Raw genomic sequence first — 17676 nt, forward strand, 5'->3', positions numbered from 1 at the left:
CCAACGAGGAACCTGTTACATTATCATCCAACGTGAATGCCCCTCAAAATATATTCAGTTCCCTCAAAAAGTATTCATTAAAAAACCATGCCTAGTAGGGTCCTTCAAATAATATTCGTAAAAAACCATGCCCTCAAAAATTATACGTAAAAAACCATGCCTAGTAGGGTCCCTAAAAAATATTCTTTAACAAATACATGCCTAGTAGGGTCCCTAAAAATATTCTTTAACAAATCCAAGCCTTGTTTTTTGTCCCGAAAAAAATATTCTTTAACAAATCCAAATCACACAAAAAATAAATATGCACAGTTGTTTTGTACATGAAATTGAAAAACGGTCAAAATTACCGCCTTCGGAAGTCTAGTGTTAAAGAAATATTCTTTAACAAATCCATGCCTTGTGCGGGTCTTTAAAGAAATATTCTTCAACAAATCCACGCCTTGTGTGTGTCCCTAAAAATATTCTTTAAAAAGCCATGCCTAGTATGTTCGCTAGAAACTATCTTATATATATATATATTCTTGTCTTATTTGGTCCAATGGACACGCAAGTGGATATTAACCTTTTCAAAAATATTAAAAAAATTAGATGAACTTCCAAAATATATTTCTAAAAAAATTTATATTTTTCAAATATATACACCAACGTTATAATTATTCCTCCTTTTTCTTTCAGGCCCAACACAGTGAGGAACGTGAAAAATGGGTGCGTCGCCTAGAGGATACAATACAACGTCATGCGAATCGTAATCGCATGTGGGACAATCAAAGTGCATTTTATCTTGGTGGCTATAACAAAGACTTGACAAATAAACGTGCAAATTATTTGGAAATATTCGGACGACGTGTCTCCGAAGCTGATGCCTATCTACAGCTGATGATTGAACAAACAAATGTAGGTTTCATATAATATAATATCTCTCAATAATCCCTGAAAAATTATTGTTATTTCTCTTTGTTTTTTTTTCAGACAATTGAAAGACGTATTAACGAAATCTCCGATCCCGATGAAAAGGCCAAATGTAAAGTGTTACAGGATAATGCTAGTGTGAGTATATAACATAATTTTACTAATTTATTATATACATGAGGGTCTATTTAATGCGAGGAATTTGAAATATGGGTCTATAAAGTATAGATTTTTAAGAGAAAAATTTTGAGGGCCTATTATAGGCAATGTATATAAAAAAACACATTTTTAAATGTATATTTAAGGCTTAGATTTTCTACATATATTTTTGGAAGGTCTATTATAGTTATCGATTAAAAAATGAAGATCTATAAGGTGTGTAGATTTTAAAGCACACTTTAGAAGGTTCATTTAAGGAGTAGTAATTTGAAGAATATTTTAGGGGGTCTATTTAAGCCGTAGACCTTTTAAGAATATTTTTGAGAGTCTATTTGAAGTTTATGAATATACTATTTTCGAAGGAATTTCTAAGACGTCGATTTTTTTAAGAATATTTGTGTGTGAACTTTGGCGTGGTTTATTAATATAATATTTTTTGAATATATATTTAGTAGTATATCTTTTAAGAATATTTTTGAGGGTGTATATTTAAGTGTGGTTTTTTAAAATAATATTTTTTGAAGGTGAATTCTATGCCTTTTATAAACATGAATTATTAAAAGAATATTTTTGAATGTCTATTTAAAGAATGTCTATTTTTAAAAATACATTTTGAGGGTCTATTCTAAGCGTAGATTTTCTTAAAATACATTTTCAGGTTCTATTTTGAACTTCTACTTAAGACTAAGATTTGTTTAAGAATATCTTATATTCCTATATTCTATCTTATGTTGTAGATTTATATAGAGAAAGCTATCGGAAGTTTTTACTATGATATAAGCATACTCGATCGGCAATCCCAAATTAAATTTCGCATACATTGAATTGCAATGTAAAGCATTTCGAATAATTTTTGGTTGTCAGACATTTCCTCATTAATTAATTTTAACATATGATGTTGATTGGTATTCAATTCAAGAAATTAAGGTTTAATGCACTCTTCCATTGATAAAAATAGACATGCATATATACAAAAAAACCCACACACAGTAACAACAATATATTAATAATATTAAAATTGCATTTTTTCTATATGCATATTTTTTTTTTAATTGTCGTGTGTCTTGAATAAATTAAATGATTACAACATCAATATAAAGAATATATTTTGATGTACATCAATTAGAATGAAATTTGCTTTACTCTGAATCCAATCGAAACCGAAAAAATTTAAATTTTGTTGTTATAGGCGTCGATGTTTAAAGAATATTTTTGAGGGTCTATTATAGGTATCGATATTTGAAGAATATTTGGATGATATATTCTAGGCGTATATATATATGGGCAATATTGCCAATTTTTTAATATTCCATTTTCAAAAAATCAGCTTTTTTGTTTTTGTGGCACATCAATGATTTTTGGTACACATATAGAGAAAAATGTTCTGACTCCGAAACCGTTCGCGATCAAATTTTTGGTTGATGCGCGCAAAAGTTATCGAGGTTTTAATTTTGGGCATAAGAAAAAAATCTTAAAATTACGCCGTTTATTATATTGACCAAAAACGTTGATATATATCTTCCTCCGTAAAATAAGAATATGAATATATTATAATAATCACGATAAAGTTGCACATATTCGCGAAATATGAGACAAATAAAAAATATATAGCAGATTACATCAATAATTTTAATATATTAATGACATACACACACCTAAAAAATAATTTAAAAATATCCACATAATCTAAACACCATGATGAATCAAATGATATCAAAATCACACAAGTCCGTGTAGCGGTTTCTAAATCAAGCGACAACAAAACAAGATATTGAGGAAAATATTTGTTTTTGGTTGAAAAAATAATGTCATCAAATTTATTTTTTTAATTGTATACAAGAAATTTCAGAAAAAAATCTTGGGGTTATTCTGCTATTTTACCCGAATTTCGCCGAAAAATTGACATATATAATAATAATCACTTTTTGTGTATAAGTATACGCCTTGCGGATTATATCAAGACCCTTCCCATAAATCTTAGAATTCTATAAATAGGAATAAATCTTAAAATAAAATAATATTATGAAATATACATTTTAAATTGCGTCTAAATCGCGTAATTCTCAAAATCATTTGATGCGCATGCGGTTTCCAGGAAGTACTGAAGTTTATCTTCCAATCCATATATATTTTGCGAAATTTCATTTGACGGTTAAGATGTGCCACACGTTGCATTGAAGTACCCAAAAAATCGTAAAACGCGAATGATTTCCGAAAACTCCATATGTCATTAACGCGCATCCGATTTCGGTGTGCACCCTAAAAAAATACATCGATCTATACCGATTTCAATGTGGTCCATTAAGAACCATGGATGTGCCAGCTCACACTATTTTTGAGATAAATTGGGTACATCTCTCTTTCGGCTGAAGTTTTTAAAGTTCTCTTTTCGAAAAAGATCAAAATCCGTATGAGGTCATTTATTGAAGCGGAAATGATTCCCAGAAAACGCAAATAAATCCGCGATATTTTCAAAAACATTTTTTGTCAAATTTCGTGTTTTTGGAAGGCCAGTTCCCGCCGTTCTAGTAGATGGATCTTCATGAAGAAGATTTTATATCATCCGAAACGTAAAAAACTTTATTGATCGCGGGTACCCATATCATTCAGTTGACAGATCTAAAAATTTGGCCCGAAAAATAGGTTTTTTAGAAATTTGATCGCACAAAATTTCCACTTTCGGATGAGTATTACTCTGAAGCTGTGCATACTACATACACAAAATACATATCAAATTACGCAGATTCGCGACTACAATAATCTTATAATCGATTTCTAGAAATTCATGTTCGCGTATTAAAGCTAGAAGTAAAATTAAAAAAACACTCAAAATCGAGCTTCAAAATGTCAGCATCATTTAAAGGTAGATGCAGTGAAAATTTTGAAAAATGATACATAACGGGCGTAGTCCCCATTTTGTTGGCTTCTAGTTTTACTTTGACACGAAGACCGTGAAATGAGTGGCTTAGTCACAAATCGATAGAGAACATAAAAAAACTGGTTCGCCTCAACCTGTTTTTACACATTTTTTTACATTAAAGTAGACACAGCTTCCACCAAAATAAAGTTTGGAGGTCAATATCATGAACAGTTTGCAACGAGAGATCAATTAACCCAAAACTATTCACTTTTTTTCATATACTTAAGTAATTCCCGAGTTATAAAGGGGTGAACCTCCGCTTCAGCTATGTTAAAAAATTGGCAATATTGCCCATATATATATATATATATATGTGTTGATGTTAAATTGTAAACAAGATACAGGTCGCATTTATAATCCGGTTTGGATGAAATTTGGTACAGCTCATTTATTTGGTCTAAGGAACGACCCTATTGAAATTGGTGAAAATCGGTTCAGATTTAGATATAGCTCATATATATATTTTCGTTCGATTTTATATAAATGGTGCGCCAAAGACCCTAAATATATTACGATTTGCACGAAATTTGCCATAACGTACTGAATTAAGCCTAGAATGATGTGTGCTAATCGGTTCAGATTTCGATATAGCTCCCATATATATTATCGTCCGATTTTATGTAAATGGTGCACCTAAATCCCTATATTTCTTTCGATTTGCACGAAATTTGGTATAGGGCACTAAATTAATTCTAGAATGATATGTGTTAAGTTTTGTGAATATCGGTTCAGACCCAGACCGACTTTACTACTTTTCTTACTGGTCGTTATGTATATTTGAGTACAGGAGTTTTCAAGAATATTTTTTAAAGTATATTTAATCCATGAGTTTTTAAGAATATCTCTATGGCATATTCGTCAATTCCTCCCTACCAAATCCTTCGTCTCCATCATATTTTATGTCATCAGCCTATCGAAAATGTTCATATAATCACTATATTCGCAAATATTCGTAACCAATGTCAAAAGTCAATTTATCATGAATTGGCATTGGTCATGAACGAAAAGATGGGCTGGCTGACTGGCTAAGGGTGGGCGATGTTTGTAAAAAGGTGCGGATTGTCAGATTAAATTCTTCCACGAACAACAACTGACACCTGTTAATTGACACACATTGTGTGGCTGGCTGTTTGACTGCCTATACAAAAACATGACGACGACGATGATGATGAGGACAATAACACATATGTGATACGACAACCACTCTACCACTTATCCTTCATAACCATAGACTGGCTGGCGATGCTAATAATAAGGGAAGGAAAGAAAATAGAAAAACAAGGTAAAAAGGAATCAAAGTAGCTGCTCTAAATGAATAGTATGAGAGGTTCAGATAGAAAAACAGAAAAATAACCAAAGTAAATAGCAATAACAACAACAAGTATGACAAGAGAGAAAGGGTTACGAGTATTTTTTTCGTTTACAATGGCCTTGTCAAGGGTCAGGTGACAATAAGAGAAATAAATATCCTCCGTGTAAAGAAACTCATTAATGTTCGACGATACACAGGGGATTTTTTCTTTATTTATTTTTTTAATTTTAATTTATTTTCTTGTGTTTACTTTTCTTACAGGCCATGCTGGATCACATCAAACATTCTATTGTTAGCCTACAAATTGCCAAAAATATGGCCCATCCTGTCAATGGTATCTATAATGGACCCACAGGTGTATCACCGAAAACAAATTTGGATACTCCGCAGACAACAACACCCACATCTATGGGCAGCATGAACATCATGAAGTCGACAATGGGTGGCGAAGATGAAGAGGATTCGGTAACCGATAACTGTAAGTTCAATGCGTATATTTTAATGACTTAATTTTTTTATTTTTTTTAAATATCTTCTATGTGTCATTTAGATTCAAGTTTACATTTGAGAATGTCCATTGAGGGAATTCTAACAATAATAGATTCAATGAAGGTGTTATATCAAGGGCGTGGATATTTCAAGATTATTTCGATTTTGATTTTTTAAAGTTTTTTTAGAGGTCTATTAAAATATATAGATTTTGAAGATTATTTTTTGATACTTTATTGTATACGTTTTTTTTAAAGATTATTTTTTGTAGGTCAATTAAAGGCATGGATTTTTTAAGGACTATTTTTTGGAAGTCTATTAGAGGGGTAGATTTTTTGGGGGTCGTAGGTTTTTAGAAAAATAGGCGTAGATTTTTTAAATAATATTTTTGAGGGTCTAATATGGGCGTAGATTTTTTACATACTATTTTTGAGGGTCTAATATGGGCGTAGATTTTTTACATACTATTTTTGAGGGTCTAATATGGGCGTAGATTTTTTACATACTATTTTTGAGGGTCTAATATGGGCGTAGATTTTTTACATACTATTTTTGAGGGTCTATTATAGGCGTAATTTTTTATATAATATTTTTGAGGGTATTTTATAGGCGTTTAGATTTACTTGAATATTTATATTTCTCTAGAATCATCACCTACACATTCTTTTTCTTCTTCTTTTTGTCTAAAAATAACCCAAAATTGTAGAAAATGTTACGCTTCCGTAATGTACACGTGTTTGCCTACATATCCTCCATACATAGTACACATTTATAATAAGTAATAATAGATTGCAATTTATATTTGTTCTCTCTCATTTCCGCAACTTCCCAAATACTCTCTTCATGGTGTTGTATGGGAGTACAACAATATGACCACAAAAGTATGCCGGTACTTTAGTGTTGTTGTGGCTAACCACAGGGCAATGTGGCCGGACACAGGTCGATTATCTATTTTTTTCATACCCATATATCACTTGTTTCCGTTTCCGGCGCTGTTGGTGTGGAGTGGGGTGTTCTGCTAAGCTTTGTCCCAAATATTTATTTTGTTTTTTTGTCTGCACAATATATTTATAAATGTACTACACTTGACTACAAAGGCCAATTACGTCCATGGGCCTGGAATTATTAAACAAATATTTTTCAGAGCTATTTTTTAGAGATTGTTTTGTTAGGGATTGGTTTTTTATAAAGACACACGGACCAATTGGTATTTATAAAGACCCTGGGATCTCTATACAGCCCAAGTGGTCTTTATAAAAACCTGTGGTCTAAAGACTGGTGGTATCTATACAGCCCAATTGGTATTTATAATGACTTGGGGGTCTCTATACAGCCCAATTGGTCTTTATAAAGACCTGGGTGTCTCTATACAGCCCAATTGGTCCCTATACAGACCAATTGACTTTTATAAAGACCTGGGGTCTCTATACATCCCAATTGGTATTTATAAAGACCTGGGGTTCTCTATACAGCTCAGTTAGTCTTTATAAAGACCTGGGGTTCTTTATACAGCCCAATTGGTCTTTAAAAACATATTTTAAAATTCACCTTAATAACTCCGAGTATATACCCATAGAAAGACATCTGCTTATCCTTCTGTTGTCCTGTGTAACCAACGTGTTAGCTCGTTTCTTTTAATTCTCTTTCCCTCCAAATTGTTGCAAATATTCATGAGAGGAGTGCATGCGCTTGTCGGTTATAGTTCATTTTTTTCTTATAAACTATTTCGCTCACTTCATCGACCCAACCTCCTCCCCCCTCCTACAGTCCGCCACAACCACCAACATTGGTAAATATGTCCTTTGTTTGCATTCGCATGTCCTTATGCAGTTATTGCAAATTTTAGTGCAAAATCGGCTTTGTGGAAACGTAGACGACCATTCGCAAATAAAGTTTCGCTGACGGGCTGTGTGCGGTTTTCAAATTATTTTTCTGTTACTTCTTGGGTTTATTATAAAAAAAAAACAAGTTTTGAAAATTGTCTCCAAGCCATATTAAATTCGTGTTCGATTACCTAAATCGTGGCAAAAAAAACTTTGTGAATTTTATTAACCTCCCGCTTCACGTTTTGGTGTCTTGCAACAAAGTTGATGTAATATTTGTGTGTGTGTGTTTGGTTGTGCTTTTTATTTTCGTTTTTACATATCCTTGGCGGTAAAAAAACAAACGACGTGTTTCCATTCTAAGTTTGTCGCCGTCTTCGTTCGTCATTATAAGAGAATACATCAATAAGTAAGTACGACTAGTCACCGGTGTTCGCTGAGGTGTTTGTTTGTATTACATAAACTCTAGGCAATCATTTCGGATTTTTTCTCTCGAATATCCGCTAAAATCCCCACTTAAAGGGTCACGTGTCACAAGCCAATAACAACGGCAGCACCATCACCATGAGTTATGATTTGAGGTTTATTTGTGTGTGTGTGTGTACAGAGTATTTGTGTGGACCATTTATTTTGTTTTGGCAGCAGCAATTTGTTGGCAGACCACAAAATCAAATGTCATCCATAACCTTTGGGTACTTTTTTTTTCTTCTTGAATGGAGGCTCTTTTATTGACTGAGGTTATCCTGTCAATGATTAATGATAAACACTTGTTAAAGTCGGTTATCACCGTCACTGAAGAGCCTTTCTAAATCAATAAATGTGTCAAATTTAAAGAAGTGTTATTTATGTTCGGCAAATTTACGTGAAATGGAGATGCGGATTTCCTAATTTTTTTCTTCCTTGTAAATGAAATTACTTACAAATATGTTACTAATTACAGGAGTCAACGAAATCAATTGAAGAGAGATGTTGGAATTCCATAAAGATTACCGAAGAGGAATGAGGCGACAGATGTCCTTAAGACCCCCAGGTCTTTATAAAGGCCAATTGGGCTTTATAGAGACCACCGGTATTTACAAAGACCAATTAGGCTATATAGAGACCCCCAGGTCTTCATAAAGATCAATTATGCTGTATAGAGACCCCCCGGTCTTTATAAAGACCAATTGGGCTGTATAGAGACCCCCGGTTCTTTATAAAGACCAATTGGGCTGTATAGAGACCCCTAGGTGTTTAAAGAGACCTCCAGTCTTAATAAAGACAAATTGGGCTTTATAGAGATCTCCAGTCTTTATAAATACCTATTGGGCTGTATAGAGACCTCCGGTATTTATAAAGACAAATTGTACGATATAGAGACCTCTGGTCTTTATAGAGACCCACTGGTCTCTATACAGGCCTCTGGTGCTTATACAGGCCAATCGGTTTATATAAATTCCTGAGGATCCCTTGGTTCTTCCACAACCTTTCTCCTTGGTCCTATTCTTCTTTATGCTCTTCTAATTGGCAATCTCTTGTGTTTATGTGTTTCCAATAGCATTATCGCTTTATGACACTTTCATTGTTGTCGTCGTTGTTATTAATATATGACAATAAAAAAAGAAAATCGAAATCCAGCACAACAACCATTACAATACGATATACACTTCATCGAGGATTACGTGACCGGAAATAGAAAACATAGAAACGTAACAGTTTCCATCTTTTTTTTTTTGTCCCTTGTCTTTTGGGGGTTTTATATATTTATAACTTAAATGGCATGTTTATACGTATGAGAGAGAATTGAGACACACGACTACGGTGGCAAGACGTCAGGATGTGGCATTGCAAATTGAGACAATTACAACAGACAATGTGACATGAATATGGTCGTGAATGGGGCGAGGGGGGCGACATCATTACATTTAAGATTTTTCATTTACCATTAGCATCTCGGACACTTCTGAGATGAGATGCTGCTACCGAACTTGACAGACAGTCAGATAGACAAATGACAACGGAATGCAATTGGCAATAAGTAAGCAAGTTCAAGGACATGCAGAATACGTACCACTTGAAAGTAGGAAGAAGTGTTTTGAATCTTGTGTGTGTGTGTTTTGGATTTAAATTATTAATACGCAATAAAAATTATATAAAATTTTGGGTGGATTCAAATAAAAAAAAAAAAAACAAATAATAGGAAGAAGAGGTATATAATTGAATAAAATCTGATAGCTCACAATGCAAAAAAAAATTAACTATGTCATAAAATTGAAAGTACATGTGATAAATATTACAAAAATAAAACAAATAATTCAGTGCAATTTTAGTAGGGTTACAAAAAATATTAGCAATTAGAACTTATCTCACCACATCCTTCTAAGGTAATCAAAAAAAAATCTACTTTTATTGTATATTAAGTCTCCCTACAGACCCATTAATTATTTTTATTAATATATATTATTTTTTAAATATTTGTTAAATATTTTATTATATGTAATTATTTTTCTTTATTTTCCTTTACAGTGACAACCGCCCCACTGGCCATGGTTGTTGTACCCGAAACATCCTATTCAAGTAGTGAAGGTGAAGAAGATTTCTACGATGCAAATGATGATCCATTTACCAGTATTGTCAGTTCACCAGTTGGATGGTAAGTTTTTATATAATAATATGTTTGTTAATGACCTCGATTTTTTAGAACACGGCGCAACAGGTGTTTGTAGGGAGTAATATGACAAGGACAAGTCAAGTCTATAAGAAGGTTTTATTGTCCATTCGGGGTTCTTTAAGAAAATACGTTGTTTTTGAAGGAGCGCTCTTTGGTTTTATTAAGAAAACCATTTGTTATTTATATGAAGTCCTTTCTATCAGATATATTCGAATTTTGGAAGATGTATAACATCACAGCAATAATGCCTACGGCGTTGTTCATCTGTGGTGTACTGTACAGACCGATTTCTCGCCTACCCAAGTAGCACTACAACATCATTATAGGTCGTGCAATAAAAACTTTTGGTTGACCCTTCATTTATCGACCAATCACCCAGATCTGTTTGAGTTGTGCGCATGTAGGGGTGACGTAGGGAGTGATAGATACCAAGCAACGGCTCTGACAAAGTTCAAGTCCATATTTCAACTCATCGGTTTTTTTCAATGCCCGTTGAAATAGTGAGTTGATATTTGCCGCGAGTTTACCCATAAGTACTATCCAAAAATAGATTGAAGCGTCAGGTTAGTTGGCACACTCGGAAAACCTTACCTACTATATATAGTTGGCACATATTGTCTTGTCTCCTTTTTGTTTGTGCACGGACACAGGGTTCTGAGGTCCCAATCATTGGGAATGAATTTATCTAGTCAAATTGTACTAATCAGCTGAGGCTTGCTCTTGATCAGCATCTCACTACCGGTCTTGAATAGTACGTAGGAAATACGTATTCGAGTACAAAAGTCGACTTTTCAATTTTTCCATCTGACCAAAAAATCGATTTTAGACTTTTCAATTTTTGCATTTGACTAAAAAGTCGACTTTTCGACCTTTCGATATTGTAAAACCTTTTCAAAACCGATTTTCAACTTTTACCGACTGATGCAAAATTGACTAAAAATGTGAATTTAGTATATAAATTGCAATCAACAGATAACATAAAGTCCGGATTGTGTAATTTTTGGGTAATTTGGGCTTGGGTATAAAAAAAATCAAGTATTTATAAAGAGAATCGAAATTCGATCTTGAAAAGTCGACTTAGCAATTTCTACAAAGATCAAAAGTTAACATCGTCTTCTTGACTTTTCAATACAAAAATCTATTAATCGAATGTCGATATACTTATCCCTAAGTAAGGTAACTCATCAGCACGTTCTCCTTTATTATTCTTTAGCCGATTAATTGATATTATGACCTCATCTTGGCTAGATGGTATACAATTTATTCCGTCATCTCTTTGGTTCTGGGATATATTCTTCGCCGCTAATATTTGATATTAGAGTCCTTGTAAAATGCTCTTTTAAGACCCTCAACACGCTTCCTATAGCTGTCCCCATGTTTCCTCCTTCATCTCTACAGGAGAATGTGCCTGCACAAAAATATCTTCGATTATATGCTGTTTGTAGTCGCTCGTAGAATATGTCTTTGATATGTTCATCGTTGTCTACGGTCGTAGCATGGTCGCAAATGAGACTGATGTAGAAAAACTGCGCTTTTATACGGATTACGGCAATTTTCTCATATACTGGAGTGAATCTGGAGGCGTGGTATTTTATTATCCTGTTACGCATAAATCCGAAGCTATAATACAGTGCGAAATTATATGATTTGCTTATGCCTTTCCCTTTCCATCACATTTACTCTAAGACAATAATGTCGGCTTTGCACTTTTTGAGCCATCCGCCAAAGCGAAAAGTGTCCCTGGCGGATTTTTCGAAGTGCAGATTCGTAGATCTTGGTCTATTATAGGCCTGCGGAGGTCGTCATTATTAAGAGGGTTTGGTATTATTTTTCTTTCAATGACATTATTGGACCATACCAATGCGGCTTCAGACCTAGCAAATCCACCATAGACCAGACACATTTAACATATTCATTCGACAGCCCTATCCGCTCAAAGGTGTTTAAAGCCATGTATGTGTTTGGAATTCCTGCAGTTAAAATCAGAAAAGATCTCTCGGAGCCCTTCGGTACCGAACGATGGTTCAGACAAGGTGACAGTCTATTGTGTGGTCATAGGAATTGTATGGAAAGATAAAGTGGAAGATAGCATATCGAAACATGGTCTTTAAAATTGGAAAAAATCTGCACAAGACCGAAGCGCCTGTATTTTTTTCGGCTTATGGAACAAATGTTATGTCTCGAGACAGCTAAGCAATTATGTTTACGGATAATAAACATATGTGGAATTATCGTTATCGATTAAAATGCGACAGGGTACATTCTCATGACACCAGGATGTTGTTAGGAAAAAGTTTACATAATTTCTGTTGTCATTCCTAATTCTTCACTTCAGGGCAACCTTTCCTCCCTCCAAAAACTCAAAATTTTGTATTCATTCAAAAAGTTTTACAAGTTTCCAATATTTCGTTGTTCGCGCGCAAAACCAGAAACAAAAAAAAACACTCATCGTAATTGTAATCTCATTAGTCGTAAAATAACACCAACAACAACAAAAGTAAATATTAAAGTATCTTTATTTCGTCAACCAAAAAGTTTGAGGGGTAACTATAGTAGAGGGTGTAAGACCAGTGCAAGTTCCTTTTTCAAAAAAAAAAAAAAAATACCACATATCACATAACTTAAATGTTTGTTGTTTTTATTTTTTTGTTTGCCGGCAACATTTTTTTACGAGGAAACTCTCTTTATACGTATTAAAACACGCTACCCCAACGTCACGTCATTGTCATACAAAATAGTTTGGTGTAACAAGACCAATTGGAACAACTCAAAATATGAAATATGGTTTCATTTCATACACAATTTTCTTTTTTTGGCATTCAAAACTATATCATAAAACAAAAACAACAGTGCAGTCCTGTATTTGTGGACTGGGTAAAACTCTAGGGTATATTTGTCAAAGAAACCCTCTTCACTCCCATCAGACATGCGTATTGTGGAAATGTACTGTGTGACCGGAATATCACGTCATGCCGTTCTCTTAATATATGACAGGGATTTAAAATGCATAGCTAAATAAGGATATTCAATTTGATTTACAATAACCGGGTCTATACTTGCAAATGGGGATTTGATTACAGATTATATGAATCTAGAGTTTATTATATACAAAATTGACCCTATAAGTGAATTGAAATATCCAATATAGGTATCTCAAAAACTTGACAGACAGACGGATGGGCGGACATGCATAAATCGACTTAGAAAGTGATTCTATTCATATTCTCAAAAGGAACCATGTGTCTATCTCGTTTCATTTTGCCTGTTACAAACATATGCACAAAGACATAATACCCTGTAGCACACTGTGGTGAAGGGTATAAAAAATAAAAGCTTCTGAGGCATTTTTTATAGAAAACCATTTGTCGTCCAAGACTTTTATCTTTAAAAGGAATATTGAATAGTGTAATCGATGACGGGATCAAGACTTCTTTAGATAAAATTTAATTTAAAATACAATATTTTAATAGAAAAAAATTATTTTTTTCCCATAGAGAAAACTTTCTTTCCTAAGCTTCTAAGCATCTTTTTTAATATAACAAAAAATCGATCCTCAGTTTCCGCGCCTATTTTAAAATGTTTGTGCATTTTTAATAGAAACAAATTGAGATCCCAGCTTCTAAGGCCCTTTTTCCTGTAGAAACAATTTAGTCTTCAGCTTTTGGGGCATTTTTCTGTAGAAAAAAAAATTGCGACCTCAACTTTTGACGTCCTTTTTTTCTATAGAACAAATCGGTTCTCAGCTTCTGAGGCACTTTTTACTATGGAAAAAATCAATCAGTGTCATCTGTCCTACAGAAAAAAATCGGACCTTAACTTTTGTGGATTTTTATTTGATCAGAAAAAAATCAGCCCTTTTTTCTATAGATAACAATTAGGTCCTCAGCTGCTGTGGCATTTTTCTTTATAGAAAAAAACAGTCCTCAGATTCTGAGGCAATTTTTTCTCAGCTTCTAAAGGATTTTATTCAATAAAAAAATAATCTGTCCACAGCATCTGAAGCACTTTTTTCTAGAGAAAAAATCGGTCCTCAGTTTTTTTCTGGCATTTTTTTTTTCTCTAGAAAAAATTTGGTCCTCTGCTTCTGAGGCAATTCTATCTATAGAAAACATTTTTTTTCTCCAAAAAAAAAATTACATACACAGCTTCTGATGCATTTTTTCCTATAGAAAAAAACCGGTCCTGAGCTTCTGATTTTTGTTTTTCAAAAATCCACACATTGCATTACATCAATTAACGTATTCACCCCTATAAAAAATCGGTTCCTAGTTTCAGAGATTTGGCTATCACATTTTATAAAAAATTTGGTATTCAGCACCTGAGTATTTTTTTTATAGACCAAAATGTGGGCTTTAGGTTCAGAAAAAAATGATCCTCAGCTTTTAAGCATTTTTTTCCATACAAAAAATGGTCCTCTGATTCCGAGGCACTATTTTCAATAGGAAAACATCTGTACTCACCTTCAGAGGTTTTCTTTCAAAAATCTATATATCGTATTCGACCCTAAAATTATACACCACACATAGAAGAAAATATTACTTTTCATTACACATATAAATAGCAATCTTCGTTGTAGTAAAATTTTCGTTACAACAATTATGAGGCACCTGAAAAAATACGATTTTTTTCTATGGACAACAAATTTGGTCCCCAGCTTTTGAGGCAATTTTTACTATAGAAAAAAAATCCATTCTCAGCATCTGAGACACTTCTTTCTTTACAAAAAATGGTCCTCTGTTTATGAGGCACTTTTTTTCAATAGAAAAAAAAAGTCGGTTCACAGCTTCTGAGGTTTTTTCATTCACATTGAATTATGTAAATTAACGTATTCACCCCTAAAAGTATGCAACACACATAAAAGAAAATTTTACGTTTGATTATACATATAAATAGCAATCTTCGTTGCAGTATTTCCCAATAAGGCCCTAAAAATAATAATAAAAACTTAAAATTACTGAGCATTTTTTATAATTAAGTTTAAAAAATAATTTCTATTTCCCCTGAAAATATGCACCACACATATAATACATAATTAAATTATAGTCTTTGGGAAAGCATTTCTTGATCATCAAAAATCGATTGCATTTCTAATAGAACTCTCAACATTTCATAATTTTTATTAGAATTTCCTTTCATGTATTTAACCCTAAAAGTATGCACCACACATAGAAGAAAATGTATTGAACAACATTTTTGAAGCGATATACCCCAATATCTGTTCATTACACAAAGAGTCCTTAAAGAGAGATATTGTTCTCTTTACAACTCTCTTAAGTAAATAACATTGTGGGGCACACACTCTCTCTCTCTCTCGTATATTCAACAACAACATGAAAAAGGATGCATTTGCCGAAGCACAAAATACGCACGCTATAAAACTCTTCATACAATTTTGAGCCTTACGAAAATAAAAACACACACTAGCAGGGAGAATGACATTTATAAACCACCAGCAGCCAACATTACAACGAATTGAATTGAACGGTACACTCCTCGTGTACGGCTGACGAAGGCAACAAACAAAAACAACAAAATACATTTAAAGTCCATGTGTAATAAAGCCATAAAATCCAACCCAACAAAAAAACAACAAAATTTAAAATTCATAGAGTGTTGCTATTACAAATGAAAAGCTATTCAGAATCATCAGCTTAAAGAATTGAATAACAAAAAGCCCAAAAGTAGGCAACAGAAAAAATATGAATGTGAAAATATTTAAATCCCAGCAAAGCTATTGCCTAATTTTAGGCTATATTATATGTGATGTTAGATAAATGCAAAAAAAAACAAATATTGATTATAAAATCCTACGAAAGTTGAAGGATAAGAAAAGAAGTGAAAAATAATCCACAACATAATCGAGCAGAACATTGCAAATAAAAGAATATTTTACTTTTATACAGCAACAAAAAATAATTCTTAGAAATGTGAAAAGTTTTTAAATACAGTAAAAATTTATATTTCGGTTTCTTAAAATAAGCCAAATGTCATAGCAGCTTCTCAACCGTCCCGTCTAAGATTTATGACAAAAAAATCAATTTTTTTATTTTGCTCGTGCTTATAACAACTCCTAAAAATATACTATATAAAATAAGCAACGAATCAGTGCCCCACAGCATATACCAAAAAAATAAAGAACAACAACTTCATTCATTGCAAAAAAAAATCGGAACTAAAATAAAACTGAAACACCAACAACCATGTTTAGAAAGTGGGTTAAACGTGTTAGCTTAACGTAAGTAGAATAATAACGACCTCATCAACCCCAACCCAAATTCCACCTGTCCCATCATGACGGTGACTGGTGGTGGGGGGGGGGGTACATCAAATTAAAGTTTTCTTAATTTATTCGGAACAAAACTCCGGAACTGTTCCGCCCCTCACATCAATTAAGCTGCTGTGCCATGGACATGCATGTGCAAATATCCATGACATTTTATTGCTGTTAACCATTTAATTTCCTGCGCTTAAATGGACATGCATGTGCAAATATCCATGACATTTTATTGCTGTTAACCATTTAATTTCATGTCCTTAAATGTGGATATAATGACCATTTAGTCATTTATGTATGTCAACGGAACATCGAAAAAGAAGGAGGGGAATGAGCAACACAGTTGGTGGCAAATGATTCCCTAAGCTCTTGATCTTTATGATGATGGCACCCAGAATTATTGCTGGTGATGACATTTTTTTTTTTTGTTTTTGTTCTTAGGATTAAATTATGAAATTTAGGATTTAATTCTGAGAAAAAGGACAAGGAAGTGACGAAGTTTTGTTCCTCAGCTTCTAAGGCATTTCATTTTTCTACCGGAAAAAATTGTTCTCAGCTTCTAAGGCTTTTTCTAACAGAATAAATCGGTACTCAGCATCTGAGACATTTTTTATGGTAAAAATTGATCCTCAAGTTCTGAAAAAATGTCTTTCCAAAGAAAAAAATTTGACCACAGCATCTCAGGGATTTTTATACCCTTCATTACACTGTGGTACAGGGTATTTTGTCATTGTGCATATGTTTGTAACAGGCAAAAGGAAACGAGATAGACCCATAGTTCCTTTTGAGAATATGCATAGAATCACTTTCTGAGTCGAATAATGTATGTTAGTCCGTGCGTCTGTCTGTCTGACCATGTTAAATTGTAAGCAAAGAATAGGTCGCATTTATGATTCGAATTGTGTGAAATTTGGCACAGCTCATTTATTTGGCCCAAAGACGAACCCTATTGAAATTGAAGAAAATCGGATCAAATTTGGATATAGCTCCCGTATGTAGCTTCCTCCGATTTTATGTAAACGGTGCATCAAAGTCCCATATATCTTTCGAGTTGCACAAAATTTTGCATAGTGTACTGAATTGAGGCTTGAATGACTTGTGTTAAGTTTCGAGGAAATCGGTTCAGATTTAGATATAGCT

The 17676-nt window shown here is 33.3% G+C and overlaps 1 protein-coding gene across 2 annotated transcripts in view; it reads left to right on the top strand.

Annotated features, from left to right (window-relative positions):
• LOC133328073 (oxysterol-binding protein-related protein 9) overlaps positions 1 to 17676 on the top strand; it is a 37417-nt gene that overhangs the window by 9651 nt on the left and 10090 nt on the right. Inside the window, exons 3-6 of one of the 2 annotated variants that reach the window (XM_061536619.1) lie at positions 676 to 894; positions 970 to 1047; positions 5562 to 5778; positions 10118 to 10244. In XM_061536619.1, the coding sequence (XP_061392603.1) occupies positions 676 to 894; positions 970 to 1047; positions 5562 to 5778; positions 10118 to 10244 (641 nt within the window). Of the gene's footprint in view, positions 1 to 675; positions 895 to 969; positions 1048 to 5561; positions 5779 to 10117; positions 10245 to 16442; positions 16498 to 17676 lie in introns of those variants that run through there. The other variant, XM_061536620.1, reaches the window with a different exon arrangement.

Source organism: Musca vetustissima, unplaced genomic scaffold (genome assembly GCF_032173495.1).
Source record: "Musca vetustissima isolate MV318-11 ecotype Yass unplaced genomic scaffold, APGP_CSIRO_Mvet_v1 utg16224, whole genome shotgun sequence".
NCBI classification, from domain to species: domain Eukaryota; kingdom Metazoa; phylum Arthropoda; class Insecta; order Diptera; family Muscidae; genus Musca; species Musca vetustissima.